Raw genomic sequence first — 24,286 nt, forward strand, 5'->3', positions numbered from 1 at the left:
CGCTGCGGCTCACTAGGCTAATCCTCCGCCTTGCGGCGCCAGCACACGGGGTTCTAGTCCCGGTCGGGGCACCGATCCTGTCCCGGTTGCCCCTCTTCCAGGCCAGCTCTCTGCTGTGGCCAGGGAGTGCAGTGGAGGATGGCCCAAGTGCTTGGGCCCTGCACCCCATGGGAGACCAGGAAAAGCACCTGGCTCCTGCCATCGGATTGGCGCAGTGCGCCGGCCGCAGCATGCTACCGCGGTGGCCATTGGAAGGTGAACCAACGGGAAAAAGGAAGAACTTTCTCTCTGTCTCTCTCTCTCACTGTCCACTCTGCCTGTCAAAAAAAAAAAAAAAAAGAAAACATGGTTATACTGTGGTAGGAGCCCTCCCAAAACAAGTAAAGAAAAAGGGCTTTTCTTGGGGAAGAGAAACTGACAACTTCAACTTGCTTTCTTGTAACCTGTTTTTCTGTGCCAGTTTTAAGAACTGTTTGTGGCCGGCGCCGCGGCTCACTAGGCTAATCCTCCGCCTTGCAGTGCCGGCACACCAGGCTCTAGTCCCGGTCGGGGCACCGATCCTGTCCCGGTTGCCCCTCTTCCAGGCCAGCTCTCTGCTGTGGCCAGGGAGTGCAGTGGAGGTCCTTGGGCCCTGCACCCCATGAGAAGCACCTGGCTCCTACCATCGGATCAGCGTCAGCACGGTGCGCCGGCCGCAGCACACTACCGCAGCGGCCATTGGAGGGTGAACCAACGGCAAAAGGAAGACCTTTCTCTCTGTCTCTCTCTGTCCACTCTGCCTGTCAAAAAAAAAAAAAAATCAGGGAAAAAAAAAAAAAAAAAGAACTGTTTGTCAGTTCAATGCTGTAGTGTTAGCCACTATATAGTAACTATATATGGGGGAAATGTGCTAGATCTATTAAGGGTAACTAGTTAGCATTATCGGTAACTATGTCCACATGCACAATCCTATAGCAAAAGCAACCCTGTAACATTAGAGCATGCAATCACAATGAGCGTTACCATACATGTGCAACAAAGAGACTAACGACATATAACAGTGACCCTCTTTGTTCAGGGCTCAGATTTCGGATGTAAATCTCTGAGCCTGTGCTGGCACAATAAAACTGCTTCCTGAAAGCCCCTGTGTCTCACTTCTCTGTTCTAGTATCCTGCTACAATACCCGTTTTTAAAATTACTTTTGGGGCCGGCGCTGTTGCACAGCAGGTAAAGCTGCAGCCTGCAGTGCCAGCATCCCATACGGGTGCCGGTTTGAAACCCGGCTGCTCCACTACGGATCCAGCTCTCTGCTATGGCCTGGGAAAGCACCGGAAGATGGCCCAAGTCCTTGGGCCCCTGCACACACGTGGGAGACCTGGAAGCTCCTGGCTCCTGGCTTCCGATCAGCACAGCTCTGGCTGTTGTGCCCAATTGGGGAGTGAACCAGCGGATGGAAGATCTCTTTCTCTGCCTCTCCTCCTCTCTGTATAACTGACTTTCAAATAAATCTTTAAAAAAAAAAAGATTAAAAAATAAAAATAAAAATAAAAAAAACTACTGTCTGGGGCCGGTGCTGTGGCACAGCAGGTTAAAGCCCCAGCCTGAAGTGCCAGCATCCCATATGGGCGCAGGTTCGAGTCCCAGCTGCCACACTTCTGATCCAGCTCTCTGCTGTGGCCTGGGAAATCAGCAGAAGATGGCCCAAGTCTTTGGGTCCCTGTACCTACTTGGGAGACCTGGAAAAAGCTCCTGGCTCTCAACTTCAGATCGGCTCAGCTCTGGCCATTGCAGTGATGTGGGGAGTGAACCAGTGGATGGAAGACCTCTCTCTCTCTGTCTCTACCTCTCTCTGTAACTCTATCTTTCAAATAAATAAAAAATAAATCTTTAAAAAAAAAAAAAAAACACTGTCTGGGGCCAGCACTGTTGGGAAGCAGATAAAGCTGCTGCCTGCAACACCAGCATCCCAGCTGGGCACCAGTTAGCATCCCAGCTACTCCACTTCTGATCCAGCTCTCTGCTAGTGCCCTGGGAAAGCAATGGAAGATGGCCCGTGTTTGGGCTCCTGCCACCCACATGGAAGACCCAAATGGAGCTCCTGGCTTCTGGCTTTTGCCTGGACCAGAACTGGCAGTTGCAGCCATCTGGGAAATGAACCAGTGGATGGAGGCTCCCTCCCCGTCTCTCCCTCTCTTTTAAAAATAAATAATCCGGCCGGCGCCGCAGCTCACTAGGCTAATCCTCCACCTTGCGGCGCCGGCACACCGGGTTCTAGTCCCGGTCGGGGCACCGATCCTGTCCCGGTTGCCCCTCTTCCAGGCCAGCTCTCTGCTGTGGCCAGGGAGTGCAGTGGAGGATGGCCCAAGTGCTTGGGCCCTGCACCCCATGGGAGACCAGGAGAAGCACCTGGCTCCTGCCATCGGATCGGCGTGGTGCGCCAGCCGCAGCATGCTACCACGGCGGCCATTGGAGGGTGAACCAACAGCAAAAGGAAGACCTTTCTCTCTGTCTCTCTCTCACTGTCCACTCTGCCTGCCAAAAATAAAAAAAAGAAAAAAAGAAAAAAAAAAAGAAATAATCCATTATATATATATACACACACACACACACACATATATATATATATTCCCCCCCCCCAAGCAGAGTTTCAGGTTCATGGTTTTGCCTGGCCATTTGGGGAACAAGACAGCAAAAGATTTCTTTCTCTCTCTCCCTCTAGTCCTTTCAAATAAATGAATTAAAGAAGTGGTTTTCTAAGGGTGGGTATTTGGGGCCTGTGATGACATCAGTTAAGAGGCCCATGTCCCACATAGGAGTGCCTGGATTCAATTTCCAGCTCCAGCTCCTGATTCCAACTTCCTGCTAATACAAATTTCTGGGAGGTACCAGAAATGGCTCAAGTACTTGGGTCCCTGCCATCCGTGTAGGAGACCTGGACTGAGTTCCTAGCCTCCTGCTTAAGCCCCCCCTAGCGATGCAGGCATGTGGAAACTGAACCAGAAGATGGGAGTTCTCTCTGTCTCTGCCTTTCAAATTAAAAAATAAAACAACTGCTTTCCTATTTCTAAGATTTTCCACATACAACACCTTCTATCCCTCCCTACCACATACACTAGATAAAATAATACAAACCCACGGGAGAGGTTAACAGTGTCTCCATTCAGAGGAAGAATACATTTTCACTTTGTTCTCCCAGCAAGAGTTCAAAAATAAAGTTTTTGCAATAATCTCTCTTCAAGGACCAGAAATTTTATCTCCTCTGTCAGTGCCAGAATGGACTCTCTTCCTGCAGATTAGTCTCAGTTTCAGTGGCTGGCGCTGTGGTGCAGGTTAAGCCTCCACCTGTAGTGCCAGCATCCCACATGGGCACCATTTTGAGTCCCAGCTGCTCCACTTCCAATCCAGCTCCCTACTCGTGGGACAAGAAAAGCAATGGAAGATGCCCCCTGCACGCACATGGGAAACCCAGATGAAGCTCCTGGCTCCAGCTTCAGCCACTGCGGCTATCTGGGGAGTGAACCAGCGAATGGAAGATTCATTCTCTCTCTCCCTCTTTCTCTCTATTTCTGCCTTTCAAATAAATAAATAAATCTTTTGAAGATATACATATATACCAGTTTCGAAGACCACTGAATCAGAAGCCAGGACGGTAAGCCGGAACTCTGGCTAGGCACTAAAAGGAAGTTCATCAAATGACTTCACTCCATCAGGCTTTCCTGTCTCCTTCAGTAGAAACATGCAGGGGTGTAGGTCAGTGGATTTTAAAACATATTCTGCGGGCCAGCACTGGAGTATAATGGGTAAAGCTGCCACCTGCAGTGCCAGCATCCCTTTCGGACGCCGGTTCAAGTCTCGGCTGCTCCACTTCCGATCCAGCTCTCTGCTGTGGCCTGGGAAAGCAGTGGAGGATGGTCCAAGTCCTTGGGCCCCTGCACCCTTGTGGGAGACCCGGAAGAAGCTCCTGGCTTCAGATCAGCGCAGCTCCAGCTGTTGCAGCCCACTGGCAAGTGAACCAGAGAGAGACCTCTCTCTCTCTCTCTCTCTTTCTCTCTCCCTCCCTCCCTCTCTCTCTGCCTCTCCTTCTCTTTCTGTGTAACTCTTTCAAATAAATATTTTTTAAAAATAATAAAATAAAATGTATTCTGTGCTCCTTGGAGAGCACTGCAATGAATGAGGGGAAGGCCAGGTGGCCAGGACCAAGATCTCACCTGCCAATTAATTCTGCTAAAGCAGAGCCAGTTGTTCCACTTTATAGATACAAAGTTCTACCTAAGACTTAAAAAGTCTCACTAATACAAAGCAAGGCTGAAAACAGTGGTCAAGATGTTCCCTGCATTCTCAGATCCACAGCCATATGCAGCGTACTCCATTTGTGAAAGATGTGGTCAATTTCACATAAATTGCACAATTAACATTGACTACCATCTTATTTTAGGATAAAACACATCATGCCTCACCTCTCTTCCCAAAAATGGAAAAACTATCACTGGGACATTCTAGAAGTAAAATAATTAACAAGATGAAATTCCTTATAAAAGTAACTCTTATAGCTAGTTTGCAACAGAACACTAGCAGCAGCCTTTACACCCTGAAAGGAAGAAGCAGACAACCCCTGGTGACCAAAAGAAGCAGCCAGCACACAAGTTAATTGCCCAGAACAAAGGATCTCTTCTAAGTGGACCATCCATCTTATCTCTAATACATACGCTTCCCAGTAGCGCTTGGCTTAAAAGTCTTTGTTCACCCTTTTTCCCACCCTATCTTCCAAACCCGCCCAGCTCCAGCACAAACAGTCCAACCAGGGGCTGTTTGTATCTACTACCTCTCAACAGTACAGGGGACAACAGCACACAACTGTACACATGCTCAGCTAAGTGTTAGGTATTGCAACACAACCAAGCTTAAAGCATTCAATATTATAAACCAGAGGTTCTCTCTTGCCCCAATCCTTTTAGGCTCTATGTTCTAAGACCCTGACTTGAAAAATATAATGCCTGGCCGGTGCCGTGGCTTAACAGGCTAATCCTCTGCCTTGCGGCGCCAGCACACCGGGTTGGGGCGCCGGATTCTGTCCCGGTTGCCCCCCTTCCAGGCCAGCTCTCTGCTATGGCCCGGGAGTGCAGTGGAGGATGGCCCAAGTGCTTGGGCCCTGCACCCACATGGGAGACCAGGAAAAGCACCTGGCTCCTGGCTTCGGATCAGCACAATGCGCCGGCCGCAGCGGCCATTGGAGGGTGAACCAACGGCAAAGGAAGACCTTTCTCTCTGTCTCTCTCACTATCCACTCTGCCTGTCAAAAAAAAAAAAAAAATATATATATATATAATGCCTAAAAATATTAATAATGTGTCCTAGAGATATATGAAACAAATTCATTTCAGAATTGATAAGCCAATTATTCACTTAAATACTTACTAGTAAAATTGCTAAAGTGTAAAAATATTCAACATTTAACAATTCAATATCAATGGCACAAGACCTATATGTATGAGGGAACCTTCATAAAGTTCATGGGAAGTGCATATTATGAAAAGGCTACGGGGGCTGGCGCTGTGGCATAGTAGGTTAAGCATCCGCCTGTGGCACTGACATCCCATATGGGTGCCGGTTTCAGTCCCAGCTGCTCCACTTCCAATCCAGCTCCCTGCTAATGTGCCTAGGAAAGTAGTGGAGGATGGCCCAAGTGCTTGGGCCCCTGCACCCACATGGGAGACCTGGATAAAGCTCCTGGCTCCTGGATTCCAACTGGCCCAGTCATGATTGTTGTGGTTTTCTGGGGAGTGAACCAGTGGACAGAGAAGACTTCTCCCTGCCTCTCCCTGTCTGTAACTATGCCTTTCAAATAAATAAATAAATCTTAGGGGGTGGCACTGTGGCTCACTTGGTTAATCCTCCACCTATGGCGCTGACATCCCATATGGGCACCGGGTTCTAGTCCCAGTTGGGGTGCCGGGTTCTAGTCCCGGTTGCTCCTCTTCCAGTCCAATTCTCTGCTGTGGCCTGAGAAGGCAGTGAGTGGAGGATGGCCCAAGTGCTTGGGCCCCTGCACCCACATGGGAGACCAGAAGGAAGCACCTGGCTCCTGGCTTCGGATTGGTGTAGCTCCAGCCATAGCAGCCACTTGGGGGATGAACCAATGGAAGGAAGACCTTTCTGTCTCTCTAACTCTGTCAAATAAATAATAAAAAATTTAAATCTTAAAAAAAAAAAAGCTATGCATGAATTTCAAACTTTTTACACCAAAATAAACTGGTATTAACTTGTGATAATTATATTTCTACAGACTCTAGTTTGAGGCATTATGGATAAGACATTTTAGTTGCTTGATCAGAGCCAACTAAAACAGGGAACACCGCTAATCCTCCGCCTTGCGGCGCCGGCACACCGGGTTCTAGTCCCGGTCGGGGCACCGATCCTGTCCCGGTTGCCCCTCTTCCAGGCCAGCTCTCTGCTGTGGCCAGGGAGTGCAGTGGAGGATGGCCCAAGTGCTTGGGCCCTGCACCCCATGGGAGACCAGGAGAAGCACCTGGCTCCTGCCATCGGAACAGCGCGGTGCGCCGGCCGCAGCGCGCCTACCGCGGCGGCCATTGGAGGGTGAACCAACGGCAAAAGGAAGACCTTTCTCTCTGTCTCTCTCTCACTGTCCACTCTGCCTGTCAAAAATAAAAAAAAAAAAAAAAAAAAAAACAGGGAACACCATATAGCATAGCATATTTATGGTGAAATTTGGGTATAAGAATGGTGAAGTCACCAATGCTCTATGAAAAAGTGGTGAGGAAAATCAGTTTACAAATGGGTTACTCATTTTAAGAGGAGACACAAAGGGGGCCAGCATTGAGGCATAGCAGGTAAAGCCTCCACCTGAAACGCCATATGTATGCCAATTCAAGTCCCAATTGCTCCACTTTCAATACAGAGCCTGGAAAAATGGCCTGGAAAAAGCAGCAGATGACCCAAGTGTTTGGACTCCTGATATCCAACATGGGAGACGCAGATGAAGCTCTTGGCTCCTGGCTTCAGCATGGCCTAACTGCAATCATCTGGGAAGCAAATCAGTGGATGGAAGTTCTCTTTCTTTCTGTCTCCCCCTCTGTCAAATAAATAAATAATTTTTTTTTTTTTAAATCTTGTTGTGTCCTAATTAAAGAGGACCAACTACTAACCACAGAAACAACAGCCAATACAATCAACATCTAAGTTGATTCAATTTATACAATTTTTAACAAAAAATTAAACTGGAAAACACTTTAAAAATTATTTATTTACTTGAAAGAGCTAAAGAGAGAGAAGGAGAGGCAGGGAGAAAGAGGTCTTCCAACCACTGGTTCACTCTCCAGATGGCCACAATGACCAGAGCTGCACCAATCCAAAGCCAGGAGCCAGAAGCTTCTTCCAGGTGTCCCATGCCGGTGCAGGGGCCCAAGATTTTGGGCCATCTTCTACTGCTTTCCCAGGCCATAGCAGAGAGCTGGATTGGAAGTGGAACAGCCAGCAGGATGCTGGCACTGTTTTACCTGCTACACTACATACAGTGCAGGCCCCTATTTTCTTTTCAATAAATGCCAAAACTATTGCACCCAAAACAGCTGCAAACAAGAGCAGGGCTTTTTAATGGAAATTTTAAATAAGACAGACCAAGAGCTTGAAGCATTTCTTGGAAGAACTGCAACAGGAGTTGAACATAGCTCTACCCAGTAAATCCTAAAGACAGTGAAATGACTACCAAAAGGCGGAAATGGTTTAATCAAAGCTCAAGAGCAGAGGTAACAGCACCTGATTCTAGGAACGCTCAAGGTACTCCACTTGTTGACTTTATAGAAGGCCAAAAAATGATAATGTCTTTTTCGTAAGAGAATGCTTTGAGAAAGCAAGCCAAAGCTTTAGCAGAAAAATGCCTGAGAAAGGTTCACCATAGAGCCCTTTCAATCCCAACAATGCTCCTGGCTCACTCCTCTCATCAAAGTCCATTTTGACAATGTCAGTGGGAAATCATTAGGCATCCAGTTTACAGTCCTGATTTGGCTCCTCTGACTTTTTTGCCTAATCTTGAAAAATCTTTAAAGGGAACGTTGTTTCCATAGCAGAGAGCTGGCCTGGAAGGGGGGCAACCGGGATAGAATCCGGCACCCCAACCCGGTGTGCCGGTGCCGCAAGGCGGAGGATTAGCCTGTTAAGCCACGGCGCTGGCCAGGCATTATATTTTTCAAGTCAGGGTCTTAGAACATAGAGCCTAAAAGGATTGGGGCAAGAGAGAACCTCTGGTTTATAATATAATATAATATAATATAATATAATATAATATAATATAATATAATATAATATAATATAATATAATATAATATAATAATGTAAGAAAGACTGCATTAACATGGCTACATTCCCAGGACTCTAAATTCTTTAGGGATGGACTAAATGACTGGTATCATTGTTTACATTTTTCCATCAAGTTTTCCAAGCCCCCTGATAGGATTTTTTGAAAAAGGCTAAGAATTCAGCATAAATTATCACATGTGCCCAAATTTAAGCAACGGTCTTTTCTCAAAAATTATCCCTCAGAGAGAAGTAATACTTTGAACATTTAAGTCCTTACAAAGCCTTTCTTATAAGACTGTTCTGTCCAGGCCAGTGCTGTGGCACACCAGACTAAGCTTCTGCCTGCAGCACCGGCATCCCACATGGGTGCCGGTTCAAGTCCCATCTGCTCCTCTTCAGGTCCAGCTCTCTGCTTACAGCTGGAACAGCAGTGGAAAATGGTCCAAGTGCTTGGGCCTCGCACCCACATGAGGGACCTGGAAGAAATTCCTGGCTTCAGTTCAGCCGAGCTCCAGTCATTGAGGCCATTTGGGGAGTGAACTAGCGGAGAGAATACTCTTCTGTCTGTGTTTCTGTCTCTGTCTCTCTCTCTGTAACTCTGCCTCTCAAATAAATAAAATTAAAAAAAAAAAAAAAAAAAGACTGTTCTCTCAATTATCTCATTACACAAGGCAAAAAGAAAGACAAGAGGGGGGCAGTGCTGTGGCATAGCAGGTACAGCCAGCATCCCTTACGAGCACTGACTCAAGTCCCGTCTCCCCCATTTCTAATCCAGCTCTCTGTGCTGGCCTGGAAAGGCAATTGAAAGAAGATGGCCCAAGTTCTTGGGCCCCTACACCTACATGGGAGACCCAAAAGAAGCTCCTGATTTCTGTCTTCAGATGGGCCCAGCTCTAGCCACTGTAGCCATTTGGGGAGTGAACCTGCACGTGGAAGACCTCTCTCTCTCTCTCTCTCTCTCTCTCTCTTTCTCGGCCTCCGCCTCTTTGTAACTCAGACTTTCAAATAAATAAATAAATCTTAAAAAAAAAAAAAAAAAGGAGGGAGGAGGGAAGAAGGAGGAGGGAGGAGGGAGGAGGAGGAGAAGAAAACTGGAATAATGCAGGGCTTTGGTAACAGGTGGTAAGAAACTGCCCTGTGTGCCGGCACTGTGGCTCAATAGGCTTCAGATCAGCGTGGTGCGCCGGCCGCAGCGGCCATTGGAGGGTGAACCAATGGCAAAGGAAGACCTTTCTCTCTGTCTCTCTCTCTCACTGTCCACTCTGCCTGTCAAAAAAAAAAAAAAGCTGCCCTGTGTAACATGAAACAGAAGACTCACTGCTGGAGGAAGCATGGTTTAGTGGAGTCCTCACCCACCGGCTGAGAACTATTTGAAACCTCAAAGAACTGAGGAAGTCTGAAATCATTTTAGCCAATATTAATTTGGGAGACTTAGAGATATCAACCCAGTAAGATCAATTTAAAAGGCAGTAAGTATTTTTAATAAATTTTTGGAAGTAATTCCAAATGACCTCATCAATGCTATATAAACAAGTTTTTTCTAAAATTTGTTTTTATTATATAAAGAGAACAAATTTCATGTATTTCATATACACAGTTTTAAGAACATAATGATATATTCCTCCCTATCCTCCCTCCCTGGTTCCTACCCTCTCCTCCATTTTTCTTTGAATTTTTGCAATTACATATTTTTTTATCAAAGATTTTTATTTATTTATCTGAGAGGTAGAGTTACAGATGGTGACAGAGAGAGACAGAGAGAAAGGTCTTCCATCTGCTGGTTCACTCCCCAAATGGCCACAATGGCTGAAGCTGTGCTGATCTGAAGCCAGAAGCCAAGAGCTTCTTCCAGGTCTCCCACGCAGGTACAGAAGCCCAAGGACTTGGGCCATCTTCCACTGCTTTCCCAGGCCATCAGCTGAGAGCAGCTAGGACTAGAACCAGCACCCAATATGGGATGCTGGCACCACAGTCAGAGGATTAACCTATTGTGCCACAGCATCGGCCCCACAATGACATACTTTCAATTTACTTTATAATCACAAGCATAACCTCCACTAAATAAAGAATTCAGCAAGCAAGTAGAAAAAAAACTGTTCCTCAGGAGTATAGACAAGGGCTATAAACAATAATCAAATCTCAAAATGTCAATTTTGCTCTATACATTACATTTTTTATACTCTGTGTATCAGTTATCACAAATCAAGGAAACAATACAGTATCTTTTTTGAGACTACTAGATAAAAGAAATTGTGGTAAATCAGGGAAAACAGACTGTATTTGTCTTTTCTGGGACTACAAGATAAAAGAAGTTGTGGTATGAATACACACCATGGAATACTAATCAGCTTTCTTTAAAAAAAAAAGAATGAAACCATGTCTGTCATAACAAAATGGACGCAACTACAGATCATTATGCTTAGTGAAATTAGCCAGTCCCAAGCCTTAATTTTCTTCTTTTTTTAAAGATTTATTTACTTATCTGAAAGGCAGAGGCAGAGAGAGAGAAAGGTCTTCCATCGGCTGGTTTACTCCCCAGGTGGCCGCAATGACCAGAGCTGAGCCGATTCGAAGCCAGGAGCCAGGAGTTTCTTGTGGGTCTCCCATGAAGGTGTAAGGACTTGGGCCATCTTCTGCTGCCTTCCCAGGCCATAGCAGAGAGCTGGATTGGAAGTGGAGCAGCTGGGACTCGAACCAGCACCCATATGGGATGCCAGCACTGCAGGCAGCAGCTTTACCTGCTATGCCACAGCACCGGCCCCAAGACTTTATTTTTTTCTATAAAATCACTTTAAAAATAAGTCAGTCACTAAATTGCAATGGTAATAAATGAACTTGACACAATGAATGAAAATAAATAAAAACTGTCCAACTCTTTGTTACAAACAGGTACTCAGCAAAAATATGAAAATATCCAGCTTCAGAATGCTATACGGATTCAAGAAGCACAATATCTCTAACAGTTTAAAGTAACTATCATGTGGTCTTTCTGTACTGTCTCTGCAACTTTTCTGTAAATTTATTCTTAAAAATAAAGTCTTGGAGCTGGCAGAGCAGGTAAAGCCACCACCTGCAGTGCCAGCATCCCATATGGACACTGGTTCAGGAGTCGGCTGCTCCAATTCTGATCCAGCTCTCCACTATGGCCTGGCAAAGCAGTAGAAGATGACCCAAGTCCTTGGGGCCCTGCACCCTCATGGGAGACCAGGAGAAGCGCCTGTCTTCTGGCTTCGGATCAACACAGCTCTGACCACTGCGGCCATCTGGGGAATGAACCACTGGAAGACCTTTCTCTTTCTGTCTCTGCCTCTCTGTAACTCTGCCTTTCAAATAAATAAATAAAATTTCTTTAAAAAATTTTTTAAATGTTCTCTATAAAATCATTTCACTGATTTAAAAAGTATTTCTCTCTCTTTTTTTAATTTATTTATTTGAAAGGCACAGTTGGGTGGGTGGGTGGGTGAGGACTCTTTCAATCACTGTTTCACTCACCAAATGGCCACAATAGCCAGGGTTGGGCCAGACCAGAGCCAGGAACTTCATCCGGGTCTTCCACAGGGGTGCAGGGCCCGAGGACTTCGGCCATCTCCCACTATTCTCCTAAGCACAATAGCAGGGAGCTGAATCAGAGGTGGGGCCAGCGTCACAGGTGGCAGCTTTACCCACTATGCCACAACGCTGATCCAAAAAAGCATTTTTTATAAGATTTTATTTATTTGAAAGGCAGAGTTATAGAGAGAGAGAGGGAGAGAACTAGAGAGAAAGGTATTCCATCTGCTGGTTCACACTCCAAAGGGCTGCAACGGATGCAGCTGGGCCCATCTGAAGCCAAGAGCTTCTTCCAGGTCTCTCATGTGGGAGCACTTGGGCCATCTTCCACAGCTTTCCCAGATATAAGCAGAGAGCTGGATCAGAAGAAGAGCAGCCGGACACAAACCAGCACCCATATGGGATTCCAGCACTGCAGGAAGAAGCTTAGCCTACTACGCCACAGGGCTGGCCCTGCCAAACAGCATTTCTAACAATAATAGTCGATGATATTGCACATATGAAATGTGAGGGGGCCAGCGCCGTGGCGCAGTAGGTTAATCCTCTACCTGCGGCACCAGCATCCCATATGGGCGCTGGTTCAAGTCCCGGATGCCCCTCTTCCGATCCAGCTCTCTGCTATAGCCTGGGAATGTAGCAGAAGATGGCCCAAGTCCTTGGGCCCCTGCACCCACCCACAAGGGAGACCCAGAAGAAACTCCTGGCTCCAGATCGGCACAGCTCTGGCTGTTGCGCTCATCTGGGGAGTGAAACCAGCGGACAGAAGACCCTTCTCTCTGTCTTTCCCTCTCACTGTCTGTAACACTACCTCTCAAATAAGTAAATAAATAAAATCATTAAAAAAAAAAAAGGAGCCACAAATGAAAATTCCTTAAAAAAAAAAAAAAATGTGTGGAATATAACTGCATCATGAAGCAGAGTAGGTAAAGTGTATTTATAAGTAAAAGTGGAAATTTATTAATTTAAATATATTTGTAAATAACTTAGAAAATTAAATATAAGTTTGCACTTGACTATTTCATCTACATCATAAATTTACAGGTTCAAGTTGTCATACAATGCTTATCTTCTCAAAGGAATATTAGAGGACTTATAACCAGGGCAGCTTTATATATAAGACATCTTACAACAGAAACTATCTGAAATGTTCCCTGGAAGATTTACACAAAATAAATCATTCTTCACCAAAGAAAAAAAAGAAAGAAAAAATTCTCTGGTTAGTAACCATTCATACAACTCATTCCAAGGTCAGAAAATTAGATTAGGCTGCTCTGCCTTCACCTTTGACCTATGGCAATGCTCCTGGAATTAAGGCCTCAAGCTAAAAAATCTGGCTTTTTTTTTCTTTTTTTTTTTTTTGGACAGGCAGAGTGGATAGTGAGAGAGAGAGACAGAGAGAAAGGTCTTCCTTTGCCGTTGGTTCACCCTCCAATGGCCGCCACGGCCGGCGCACCGCGCTGATCCGATGGCAGGAGCCAGGTGCTTCTCCTGGTCTCCTATGGGGTGCAGAGCCCAAGCACTTGGGCCATCCTCCACTGCACTCCCTGGCCACAGCAGAGAGCTGGCCTGGAAGAGGGGCAACCCGGACAGAATCCGGCACCCCCACCAGGACTAGAACCCGGTGTACCGGCACCACAAGGCGGAGGATTAGCCTATTGAGCCGTGGCACCGGCCAGCATTTTTTTCTATGAGAAAGAATATTACACTTGATATTAAAAATCTGGGGGTCTTATCAGACCTCCATAACAAACAGAGCAAGGGGCCGGCGCTGTGGCGTAGCAGGTAAAGCTGCTGCCTGAAGTGCTGGCATCCCATATGGGTGCCAGTTCAAGTCCCAGCTGCTCCACTTCTTATCCAGCTCTCTGCCATGGCCTGGGAAAGCAGTAGAAGATGGCCCAAGTCCTTTGACCCCTGCATACGCGTGGGAGACCCAGAAGAAGCTCCTGGCTTCGGATCCGTGCAGCTCTGGCCTTTGCGGCCAGCTGGGTAATGAACCCCTCTCTCTCTCCCTCTCCCTCTCCCTCTCCCTCTCTCTCCCTCCCTCCCCCTCCCTCTTTGTGTAACTCTTTAAAATAAATAAATAATCTTTAAAAAAAAAAAAAAGACAAAACTTCTCTAATCTTTAGTCTCCTACATAAATAATACTGTCTTCCCAGAGCAGATAAGAAGTGATAATAGGTAAATTTATAAACTGTCAAGAAGGAAAAAAAATGCTAATATTCACAAAATCTGAAGGCCATCAACGATAAACTAAATTAACAAACCTCATGGCCTTTTCTTTCTTTTTTTTAAAGATTTATTTATTTACTTGAAAGTCAGAGTTACACAGAGAAGCAGAGAGAGAGAGAGACAGAGAGAAAGAGAAGGGTCTTCCATCCACTGGTTCACTCCCCAACCGGCTGCAACAGCCAGAGCTGGGCCGATCCAAAGCCGGGAGCCAGGAGTCTCCCACGCGGGTGCAGGGGCCCAAGGACTTGGGCCATCTTCCATTGCTTTCCCAGGCCATAGCAGAGAGCTGGATCAAAAGTGGGGTGGCTGGGACTAGAACCGGTACCCATATGGGATACCAGCACTGCAGGCGGTGGCTTTACTCGCTTCACCATACCTCTAACCCCATGACCTTTTCTCAAGTCTCATTCTCAGACTTTGCTCCCACTGGTTCCCTCTTTCAGCTAGTCTTCTTTAATCTTCCTGTATTTTGCTCCAACAGACATTTTCCAAGTTTCAGATCCAAGCCCTCCTTGTCTGCAGTACATTGGCCTTGCTGTCCTAACTGTTCCCAGGTGGGAAACCTGCTCACTAGCTCCCTGTAACATCTGCCTAAAAACAAAGAGTCTTTCTCAGCTCCAATTTCTCCTAACTTCCTTACTCTTCTTTAAATGTAACACTGTAAGTCAAGCAAACTTCATTTTTTCCCTTTTTCATTGCTTTTCCACTTTATGTACCATAATTATGTCAGTGCTGCTGATTCTTCTTGTAAAGAGCCATTTCAAGACTTGAGAGCCTTTAAAAGGTTCACTGCCCTTCACCCAGTATTTCTTTAAGATTTTATTTATTTTGAAAGGCAGAGTTAAGAGAAAGGGAGAGACAAACAGGGGTCTACCATCTGCTGGTTCACTCCGCAAATGGCCACAGGCACATTAGCAGGGAGCCGGACTGGAAGTGGACTTGAACTGGTGCCCATATGGGATGCCAGCAGCGTCCTCGCTGCAAGTGGTGGTTTTAAAGCCCTGCTCCATAATGCTGGCCCACACCCAGTATTTCTATTTGCAACATTCCACCTACTCTCAGAAAATCTGAAATGTAGACAAACACATTTACAGATGTATTACAATGTCAGGAAACTGGAAACAATTTTTCTAGGAATAGCGGAATGTTTAAGCAAATTGAATAATTAAGGAAATCAGAATGTTGTAGTTATTAATAACTATGAAAAATGTTTAAAGACATAAAAAAAAGTTTGTAACAAGTAACAAAATAAGGAGGTAATACACAAAATTACATAAAAGAAATGATAAAAATAATAAAAATGCAGGAATAGGAAAAAACAGATCAAAAGGAAATGTACTAAATATTAACAATGTTCCATGTGTGCATATCTTGCATGCTGGTTAAGAATCTGAGTAAATTCAGTTTTTCCTTCTTTATATATTTCTACAATTTCTAGATATGATATATATCATTTTTAAAAAACAGAAAACAGGGGCCAGCGCTGTGGTGGAGCAGGTAAAGCCAGCGCCTGCAATGCCAACATCCCATATAGGCTCTGGTTTGAGACCCAGCTGCTCTACTTCCTATCCAGCTCTCTGCTATGGACTGGGAAAGCAGTGGAAGATGGCCCAAGTCCTTTGGCCCCTGCACCTGCATGGGAATCCCAGAAGCTCCTGGCTCCTGGCTTTGGATCGGCACAGCTCTGGCCATTGAGGCCATCTGAGGAATGAATCAGCAGATGAAAGACCCCTCTCTCTCTCTCTCTCTCTCTCTCTCTCTCTCTCTGCCTATCTGTAACTATCTGTAACTCTGCCTTTTAAATAAATAAAATTCTTTTAAAAATATAAAAGTGATTTTTTTATATGTGTTTTCAATTTAAGACTCCTCAGGTTTCCCAAATTAATCTACAAATTCAATATTATCCTATACCAAACGGCAAAAGGAAAAAGGGAGAGAGGGATCTGAAAATATGTTAATGAATATATAAGAAAAGCACCTAAAAATCTGAAAACAAGGGTCAGGAATTTAACCTAACAGTTAAGATGCCCACATACCATAAAGAAAAGTATCTGGCTTCAATCCCTAATTCTGGATCGGATCCTTTCTCCAACTTCCAGCTACCTGTACCCTGGGAGGCAGTGGTGATGGCTCAAGTAACTAGGTTCCTACCATTTAGGTGGGAGATCTAGACTGAGTTCCTAGCTTCTAGCTCCCAGCTTCGGGTCTGGCCATTTTGGCAAGATCTATATCACGACACCATCCTAGGCTCTAGCCCCACATCCCTGCCATGGCTGGAAGCCAGGTGACCACATGGCCCAAACACTGAAGTCAGTCAGCTCCGCCCTCATCCTGATGGGATTCACTGCTCCTACTTCCCTGCCCACCCCCAGGCAAAGTTTTAAGAGGACCTGTTTTTGAACTGCCTCTTGATCTCCATCTCTCCTGATCTCTCTCTCTCTCTCTCTCTCTCTCTCTCGATCTCTCGATCTCTTTGATCTCATTCTCTCCATCTTTTTGTCTCTTTTTTTTTTTTTATTTGACAGGTAGAGTTATAGACAATGAGAGATAGAAAGGTCTTCCTTCCGTTGGTTCACCCCCAAAATGGCCGCTACAGCTGCAGCTACGCCTATCTGAAGCCAGGAGCCAGGTGCTTCCTTCTGGTCTCCCATGTGGGTGCAGGGGCCCAAGCACTTGGGCCATCCTCCACTACACTCCTAGGCCACAGCAGAGAGCTGAACTGGAAGAGGAGCAACCGGGACCAGAACCCGACGCCCATATGGGATGCTCAGGCTGCAAGCTGAGGATTAACCAAGTGAGCCATGGCGCCAGCCCCCATGTCTCTCTTGATCGCTCCCTGTCTCTCCCACTTTTCCTTCTTCGCCCCTTCCCTCCAGTCTGTCGGGTTTCCCCCAATAAACCCTTTCCCTTACTCCAGTATTTGGTGTGTTTTGTGGCAGCCTTACAGCCATTGTGGGCATTTGAGGAGTGAACAGTGAATGGGGGAGTGCTTTCTCTCTCTCTATGCCTCTCAAAATTTTAAAGGTACCTGAAAACAATAATCATAAGGTATGTATGCGAGATTCAGAGAGTCCTTGCCAAAACTAAAACATACTCAAAACTACAGCAGGAACAGAACCAGAGCAGGAATGGAGAAGTCAACACATTCAACTACAGGTGGAAATAAAGTAGAGCTAAAACAGCCTGATAAACTAGTAACAACAACAAAAAAAGAAGTAACAAAAGCCTACAACTACAAAATGAGTCAAACTTTACTGAACACTTACCACAGATCCACAACCCTTGGGGCCAGATATTTGCAGACTGAAGGGTTTTGGATTGTCCAAACATAACATGTGAGTCTAACACATAGGAGCATTGTGCAACATTCCAGCAAGGTCTGTGACAGCACCTCATTAGGTATTTAAAAACATGCAACCTCCAGCCCTCCCCATCTCATTCCTCCCTGTGCAAAGCACCCTGTGCTCTCATCTCAATGCTTCCTGCCAACCCAGGGCTTCTACTCAAAATACCCATTCCCACTTGTACTTTCAAACTCTTCCTAACTTGACACCTACATTTTACTGATAAAATTTTTTTAAAAATTTTAAAAAGAAAACTTCTTAAGAACCATTTTCTTTCTAACTTTTCTACTTCATAAACACACCAAAAAAAAGCTTATTCAGCAAGTAATATTCTACAACTGCAAGGTTGCTTTTGTCCTAAGGCAGTGCACTGAGGCTGCTCCAGCTGCAGTCTCATGACTTTCTAACTGCCAGAATCTAAGGCCAAGATTTTCTTCCAGATTCATGTTAATCATTTCCTTTTTGAAATGCTTTATTCCCTTCGTTTCTGTGAAACAATTTTCTCCTGGTTCTCCCATTTCTCTGTGGTTTCTCCTTTATCAACACTACCTTCTGCCTTACCGTCACATACAATGCCTTCAGGCAATTGCTACCATCAACTACCTGACAACTCTCAATATCTATCTCCAAACCAAGCCCATCTCAGTGCTCCAGCTGCAAACAGTGACTAAATATCTCCAATCAGAAAGCACTGTGAGCAGCCTAGCCAAAGCCATCACTAATGATTCCCAACACATTCTGCACTCCCCAATCATGAGGAATGGCAACACCACCCACAAATTTAGCTAGTTTAGAAAGCTGGGGTTCAGCCTAGACCCCTAATTTAAATAGCCATGAAATCCAATGAATTCTGCTCCTTAGGACTACCTGTCTCCTCCATTGAAGCTCCTGGCTTCTACACCATGGTCCACACAACAGCAGATAAAAAATGTGCACCTCTTAACAACTCCCAGATTCCTTTTCAGACCTTAGAACCCCATTCATTGTTTACCAACTCCCTGCACCCCAGCCTGACATTCCAGGACTACATGCAGGTCAAGTCACTTTAAACCTTCATGAATGGACATCAACCTCAGTGCTCCTAAATGGGAGGCCCTAGCCCTGCCTCCTATTTAATTGGCAAAATATTACTGGCTCTTCAAGATCCAGTGGAAAGTGTCCGCCTCCTTTCCAGCTTATTTTTAGTTTACAAAATTATATGCAATAATACATTTATATTTAGGAAGATATACACAATAATACAAAGAACTCCTCCAAAAACCTACAAAAATTTTTTATAAATCAGTAACAGAAAGACTTATAACCCAAACCTTTAAAATAGAAAAAGGTAAAGGACTTAGACACTTTATAAAATATAAAGTTTAGAGCTGCCATTCCAGTGTAGCAGGTTAATTCACCACCTGTAATACAAGCATCCATACCGGCACCTGCTCATGTTCCAGCTGATCAACTTCCGATACAGCTCCCTGATAATTGCCTGGGAAAATCAGAGCCAAGACAGTCCAAGCGTTTGAACAACTGGCACCCACGTGGAAGACCCAGATAAGCTTCTAGCTCTGGCCTGGCCCAGTCCTGATCATTGTGGCCCTCTGGGGAGTGAACAAGCTGGTGGAGGATCTCTTGCTATCTATCTCTCTCCTCCCTCAAAAGAGTAAAAGAAAAAAATATAAAGAATACTCATAGACCCAAAATAAATTTTTAGAAAAGCACTTACATATATATACAGTATAAACAGGAACTCACATTTAAAAAAAAAAAAATACATGCAAGTTTAAAAGATAATGTTCCAAAACAACTTGAGGAGCTCCAACCAATGCTTACTTAAAAAAAAAAAAAAAAAAAAAAAATTGGGGCCGGCCCCATGGCTCACTTGGTTAATCCTCTGCCTGCGGAGCCGGCATCCCACATGGGCACCAGGTTCTAGTCCTGGTTGCTCCTCTTCCAGTCCAGCTCTCTGCTGTGGCCCGGGAGTGCAGTGGAGGATGGCCCAGGCGCTTGGGTCCCTGCACCCACATGGGAGACCAGAAGAGGCACCTCTCTCCTGGCTTCGGATCAGTGCAGCGCCAGCCATGGTGGCCATTTGGGGAGTGAACCAACAAAAGGAAGACCTTTCTGTCTCTCTCTCTCACTGTTTATAACTCTATCTGTCAAATAAAAAAAAATTAATTATTTGAAAGGCAGAGTGACAGAGAGGGAGAAAGACCATCTATTTATTGGTTCACTCCCCAAATGGCCACAACAGCCAAGTCTGAGCCAAGCCCCTGGTCTCCCAAAAACTCTGCTGCCTTCCCAGGTGCATTAGCAGGAAGCTGGATCAGAAGCACGTTAGTGGAGACTCAAATGAGTACTCCAACATGGGACGCCAAGCATCATGAGCAGTTACTTAACCAACCTACCCACCCACATGGGTGCCAGCTGCTTGTTTCTATAAATTGTTCTCTCCTATAGGAATCTACCAATATCATAATACTTCTATTATTTAAAAGAAAATGCTATTAAAATAATACTAACATTAAAATCAAAAAAACAAGTCCCCTGAAGTCATCCCTTACCAATCCATACACTATTGTACCTAAAACGTGAATTGGATGCAAGATGTTAAGCAGCTGCTTAAGGCACCCACATCCCAGATTGGAGTGCCTGGGATCCAGTCCTGACTCCACTTGTGATTGAGCTTCCTGCTACTGCACACCTTGCGAGGCAGCAGATGCCATCTCAAATACTTGAGTTCCTGTCACCCACACGAGAGACCCAGATGGAGTTTCTGGCCTCTGGCTTCAGCCTGGCCCAGTCTCAGCTGTTGTAGGCATCTGGGGAGTGATCCAGCGTACAGAAGATCGATCTCTCTCTCTCTCTCTCTCTCTCACTCTAGTTTGCCTTTCAAATAAATAATCTTTAAAAAAAAGAGAGAAAGAAAGAAAAACTTTGTATGTAAAGTTGGATTCACTCTTTTTTTTTTTTTAAACTTATTTGAAAGTCAAAGCTATAGAGAAAGAGAAACAGAGGCAAAGAGAGAGAGAGAGAGAATCATTCTCTATCCTCTGGTTCACTCCCCAAATGACCACAATGGCCAGAGCTGGTCCGATCAGGAGCTTCCTCCAGGTCTCCCACATGGTACAGGGGCCCAAGCACTTGGGCCATCTCCCACTGCTTTCCCAGGCATATCAGCAGGAAGCTGGATCGGAAGTGGAGCAAATGGGACTCAAACTGGTGCCCATATGGGATGATGGCACTGCAGGTGGCAGCTTTACCCACTATACCACGGCACCAGCCGCATCAAATAAATAATCTTAAAAATAAAGGGGCCTAGGGCCAGTGCTGTGGTGTAGCGAGTAAAGCCACCATCTGCACTGCCAGCATTCCATATGGGTATGGTTCAAGTCCCAGTTGTACCACTTCCTATCCATCTCTCTGCTATTGCCTGGGAAAGCAGTAGAAGATGGCCCAAGTCCCTGGGCCCCTGGCCCCACATGGGAAACCCGGAGGAAGCTCCTGGCTCCTGGCTTCTGATCAGCACAGCTCTGGCTGCTGCAGCCATCTGGGGAGTGAACCAGCAGATGGACGACCTCTCTCTCTGTCTCTACCTCTCTCTGTAACTCTTTCAAATAAGTAAATAAATAAATCTTTAAAAACAAAAGGGGGTGACATGACCTCACTTATTTAAAATAAATAAAGGGGCCAGTGCCGTGGTATAGTGGGTAGGACTGCCACCTGCAGTACCAGCATTCCACATGGGCACCAGTTCAAGACCCGCCTACTCCACTTCTGATCCAGACCTTGGGCCCCTGCAATAGCATGGGAAGACTTGGAGGAAGCTCCTGGCTCCAGATAGGTGCAGCTCGTGCCGCTGCGGCCAACTGGGGAGTGAACCAGCAGATGGAAGACCTCTCTCTTTCTGCCTCTCCTTCTCTCTCTGTGTAACTCTTTCAAATAAATAAAATAAAATCTAAATAAATAATTTTACAGTGCACATCACATTGTCCTGCAGTGATCTGTTTACAAAGCTATCTCCCCTTTCTTGCCAGTTAATCCTGAGTTTTATTTGCCATAATCGTCCCAGCATCCAGCACTAAATTATCTGCTTCATATATATTTACTGGACACCTGGCATGCCAAAATGTTCACCCAACAAACAAATGGATAAAAAATAAGAAGTAAAAAATAGGTGATTATCTTCCATGAGAGGTAGACCAAAAACATGGGTTTGTGAGTGCTGAGTATATTCTTCAGAGAAGGGTTGAGGCTTACCAAGAAAGAATACAAACTTGTACCACCACATTCCAACTGTCTCACCTGTGATTTACTGACCCAGTGCCACCAGTCCCATGCCTCTCATTTTCTGTGACAGAATCCAAACTACAGAAAGTGGAAAAGCAATAGCTCAACGAATCCACCTAACTACATAACAGAAAAAAACACAAACAATGCCAACATACCACACAAATAACTATGCAGAGAAACATTAAGGGAGATAGCCAAAATACCAAAAGACCAAGCTGCTATCTAATAAGAAAGTCCAAATTCAAGCACAAGTACTCTAGCACCTGTATTCCTGGGTAGTTATCCTATAGAATGGAAACAAGCTCACCCAAACACCTGTACACCTGCATTCAGCAACTTTATGTTTAAGAGTCAGAAACTATAAAGTACCCAAATGCTCATTAAGGTCAATGGATAAAATGTTTCTCCACGCAACAGAAATGCTACTTAGGAGTGAAAATGAATGACCAACTGAGACAGGCAACAACAACAAATTTTAAGGGGGATGCACTGAGTTAAAAGAAAGTGAATCTCAAAAGGTTCCATACTCTAAATTCCCATTTCAAAATCATTCTCAAAGTGGCAAAACTGCAGTGATGTGGAACAGCGGGGCGGAGGGGTGGAGGTGGGGGGGTTGGAGATAAAGAAGAACATGATGACTATTAAAAAGTAACAAGGAGGCCAGCATGGCAGCAAAGAGGATTAGGCCCTCTGTGAGGCAACCCCAGCATCTGATATGAGTGTTGGCTCCAGTCCTGGCTGCTCCACTTCCGATCTAGCTCCCTGCTAATGTGCCTGGGAAAGTAGCAGAGAATGGCCTCTTACATCCAGGTAGGAGACCCAGGTGGAATCCTGGCTCCTGGTTTCAGCCTGACCCAGACCTGGCTGTTGGAAGTCATCTGGAGAGTGATTCAGCTGACAGAAGATATCTATCTGTATCTCCCTCCCCACCCCTCCCTTCCTCCCTCCCTCTCTCTGTCTTCCCCTCTCTTTAATTCTGCCTTTCAAATAAATAAATCATTAAGGGGGGGGGGGGGAGTGGGGAGGACAGCATTGTGGCGTAGTGGGGAAAGCCACCATCTGTGATGCTGGTATCCATCCCTGTCCCAGCTATTCCACTTTCGATCCAGCTTCCTGTCAATACAGCCCTGGGAAAGCAGCAAAACACAGCACAAGTGTTTGGGTCTCCTGTACATGTGGGAGATCCAGGCAAAACTTTCGGCTCTTGACTTCTGCCTGGCTCAGCCCTGGTCATTGCAGTCATCTGGGCAATGAATCAGCTGATGGAAGATCGAACTCTTTAAAATAAATAAGTATATAATTTAAAAATAATAAAAAGATAACAAGGAGTTTCTTTATGCTGGTGAAAATAGTAATGCACCCTGTTTGTGGCAATGCCTAACCTACACAAGTGATAAAATTTGATACAACTACAAACAGTGTATGAAAAACTGGTAAATTTTTTTTTTAAAGATTTGAGTTTTTATTTATTTGAAAGAGTTACAGAGGCAGAGAGAGAGAGAGAGAGAACAAATGAGAATGGTCTTCCATCTGCTGGTACACTCCCCAAATGGCCGCAAAAGCCAGAGTTGGGCTGATCCGAAGCCAGGAGCTTCTTCCGGATCTCCACGCTGGTGCAGGGGCCCAAGGACTTGGGCTATCTTCTACTGCTTTCCCAGGCCACAGCAGAGAACTGGATTGGCAATAGAGCAGCCAGAACTCCAACCAGTGCCTATATGGCAAATCAAAACTGCAAGCAGAGGCTATACCCGCTACACCACAGTGCCAGCCCATAAACTTGTTTTTAATAACACTGTGTCAGTGCATGATTCTGTCCCGGTTGCTCCTCTTCCAGTCCAGCTCTCTGCTGTGGCCCGGGAAGGCAGTGGAGGATGGCCCAAGTGCTTGGGCCCCTGCACCCACATGGGAGACCAGGAAGAGGCACCTGGCTCCTGGCTTCAGATGGGCACGGCGTCGGCCGTGGCAGCCATGTGGGGAGTGAACCAACAGAAGGAAGACCTTTCTCTCTGTCTTTCTCTCTCTCACTGTCTATGACTCTACCTGTCAAATTAAAAAAAAAAAAAAAAAAAAAAACCTGTCAACTGCACCAATAGCAATGTTCCAGTTTTGACAATGTTCTACGGTTTTACAAGATATCACCACTGGGAGAAGCTGAATGAAAGGTACATAAAGAACTCTAATATTTTTACAACTTCTTCTAAGTAAAATTATCTCTAAATTTAAAACTTTTCTTAAAAAATTTTAAGAACACACTTTGGGCTGGTGTGGTGACACAGTGGGTTAAAGCCCTGGCCTGCAGTACCAGCATCCCATATGGGCACTGGGTCAAGTCCTGGCTGCTCCACTTCTGATCCAGCTCCCTCCTGACGTGCCTGAGAAAGTAGCCAAAGATGGCCCAAGTCCCTGGGCCCCTACACCCACATGGGAGACCCAGAAAAAGCTCCTGGCTCCTGGCTTCAGATCAACTCAGCTCTGGCCATTGCAGCCATTTGGCTAGCAGATGGAAGACCTCTCTCTCTGTAATTCTGCCTTTCAGCTCACTAGGCTAATTTTCCTCCTGCGGCACTGGCACCCTGGGTTCTAGTCCTGG

The 24,286-nt window shown here is 45.5% G+C and overlaps 1 protein-coding gene across 6 annotated transcripts in view; it reads right to left on the reverse strand.

Annotated features, from left to right (window-relative positions):
- SRPK2 (SRSF protein kinase 2) overlaps positions 1-24,286 on the reverse strand; it is a 269,280-nt gene that overhangs the window by 238,310 nt on the left and 6,684 nt on the right. For 2 of the 6 annotated variants that reach the window (XM_062214918.1, XM_062214618.1), the window contains exon 1: positions 11,786-11,887. The exons of the other annotated variants lie outside the window; for them this stretch is intronic. In XM_062214918.1, coding sequence (XP_062070902.1) covers positions 11,786-11,879 — 94 coding nt within the window. In that variant the 5' untranslated portion in view covers positions 11,880-11,887. Of the gene's footprint in view, positions 1-11,785; positions 11,888-24,286 lie in introns of those variants that run through there. 6 annotated transcript variants of the gene reach the window in all.

This window comes from Lepus europaeus, chromosome 1 (genome assembly GCF_033115175.1).
Source record: "Lepus europaeus isolate LE1 chromosome 1, mLepTim1.pri, whole genome shotgun sequence".
NCBI lineage: Eukaryota > Metazoa > Chordata > Mammalia > Lagomorpha > Leporidae > Lepus > Lepus europaeus.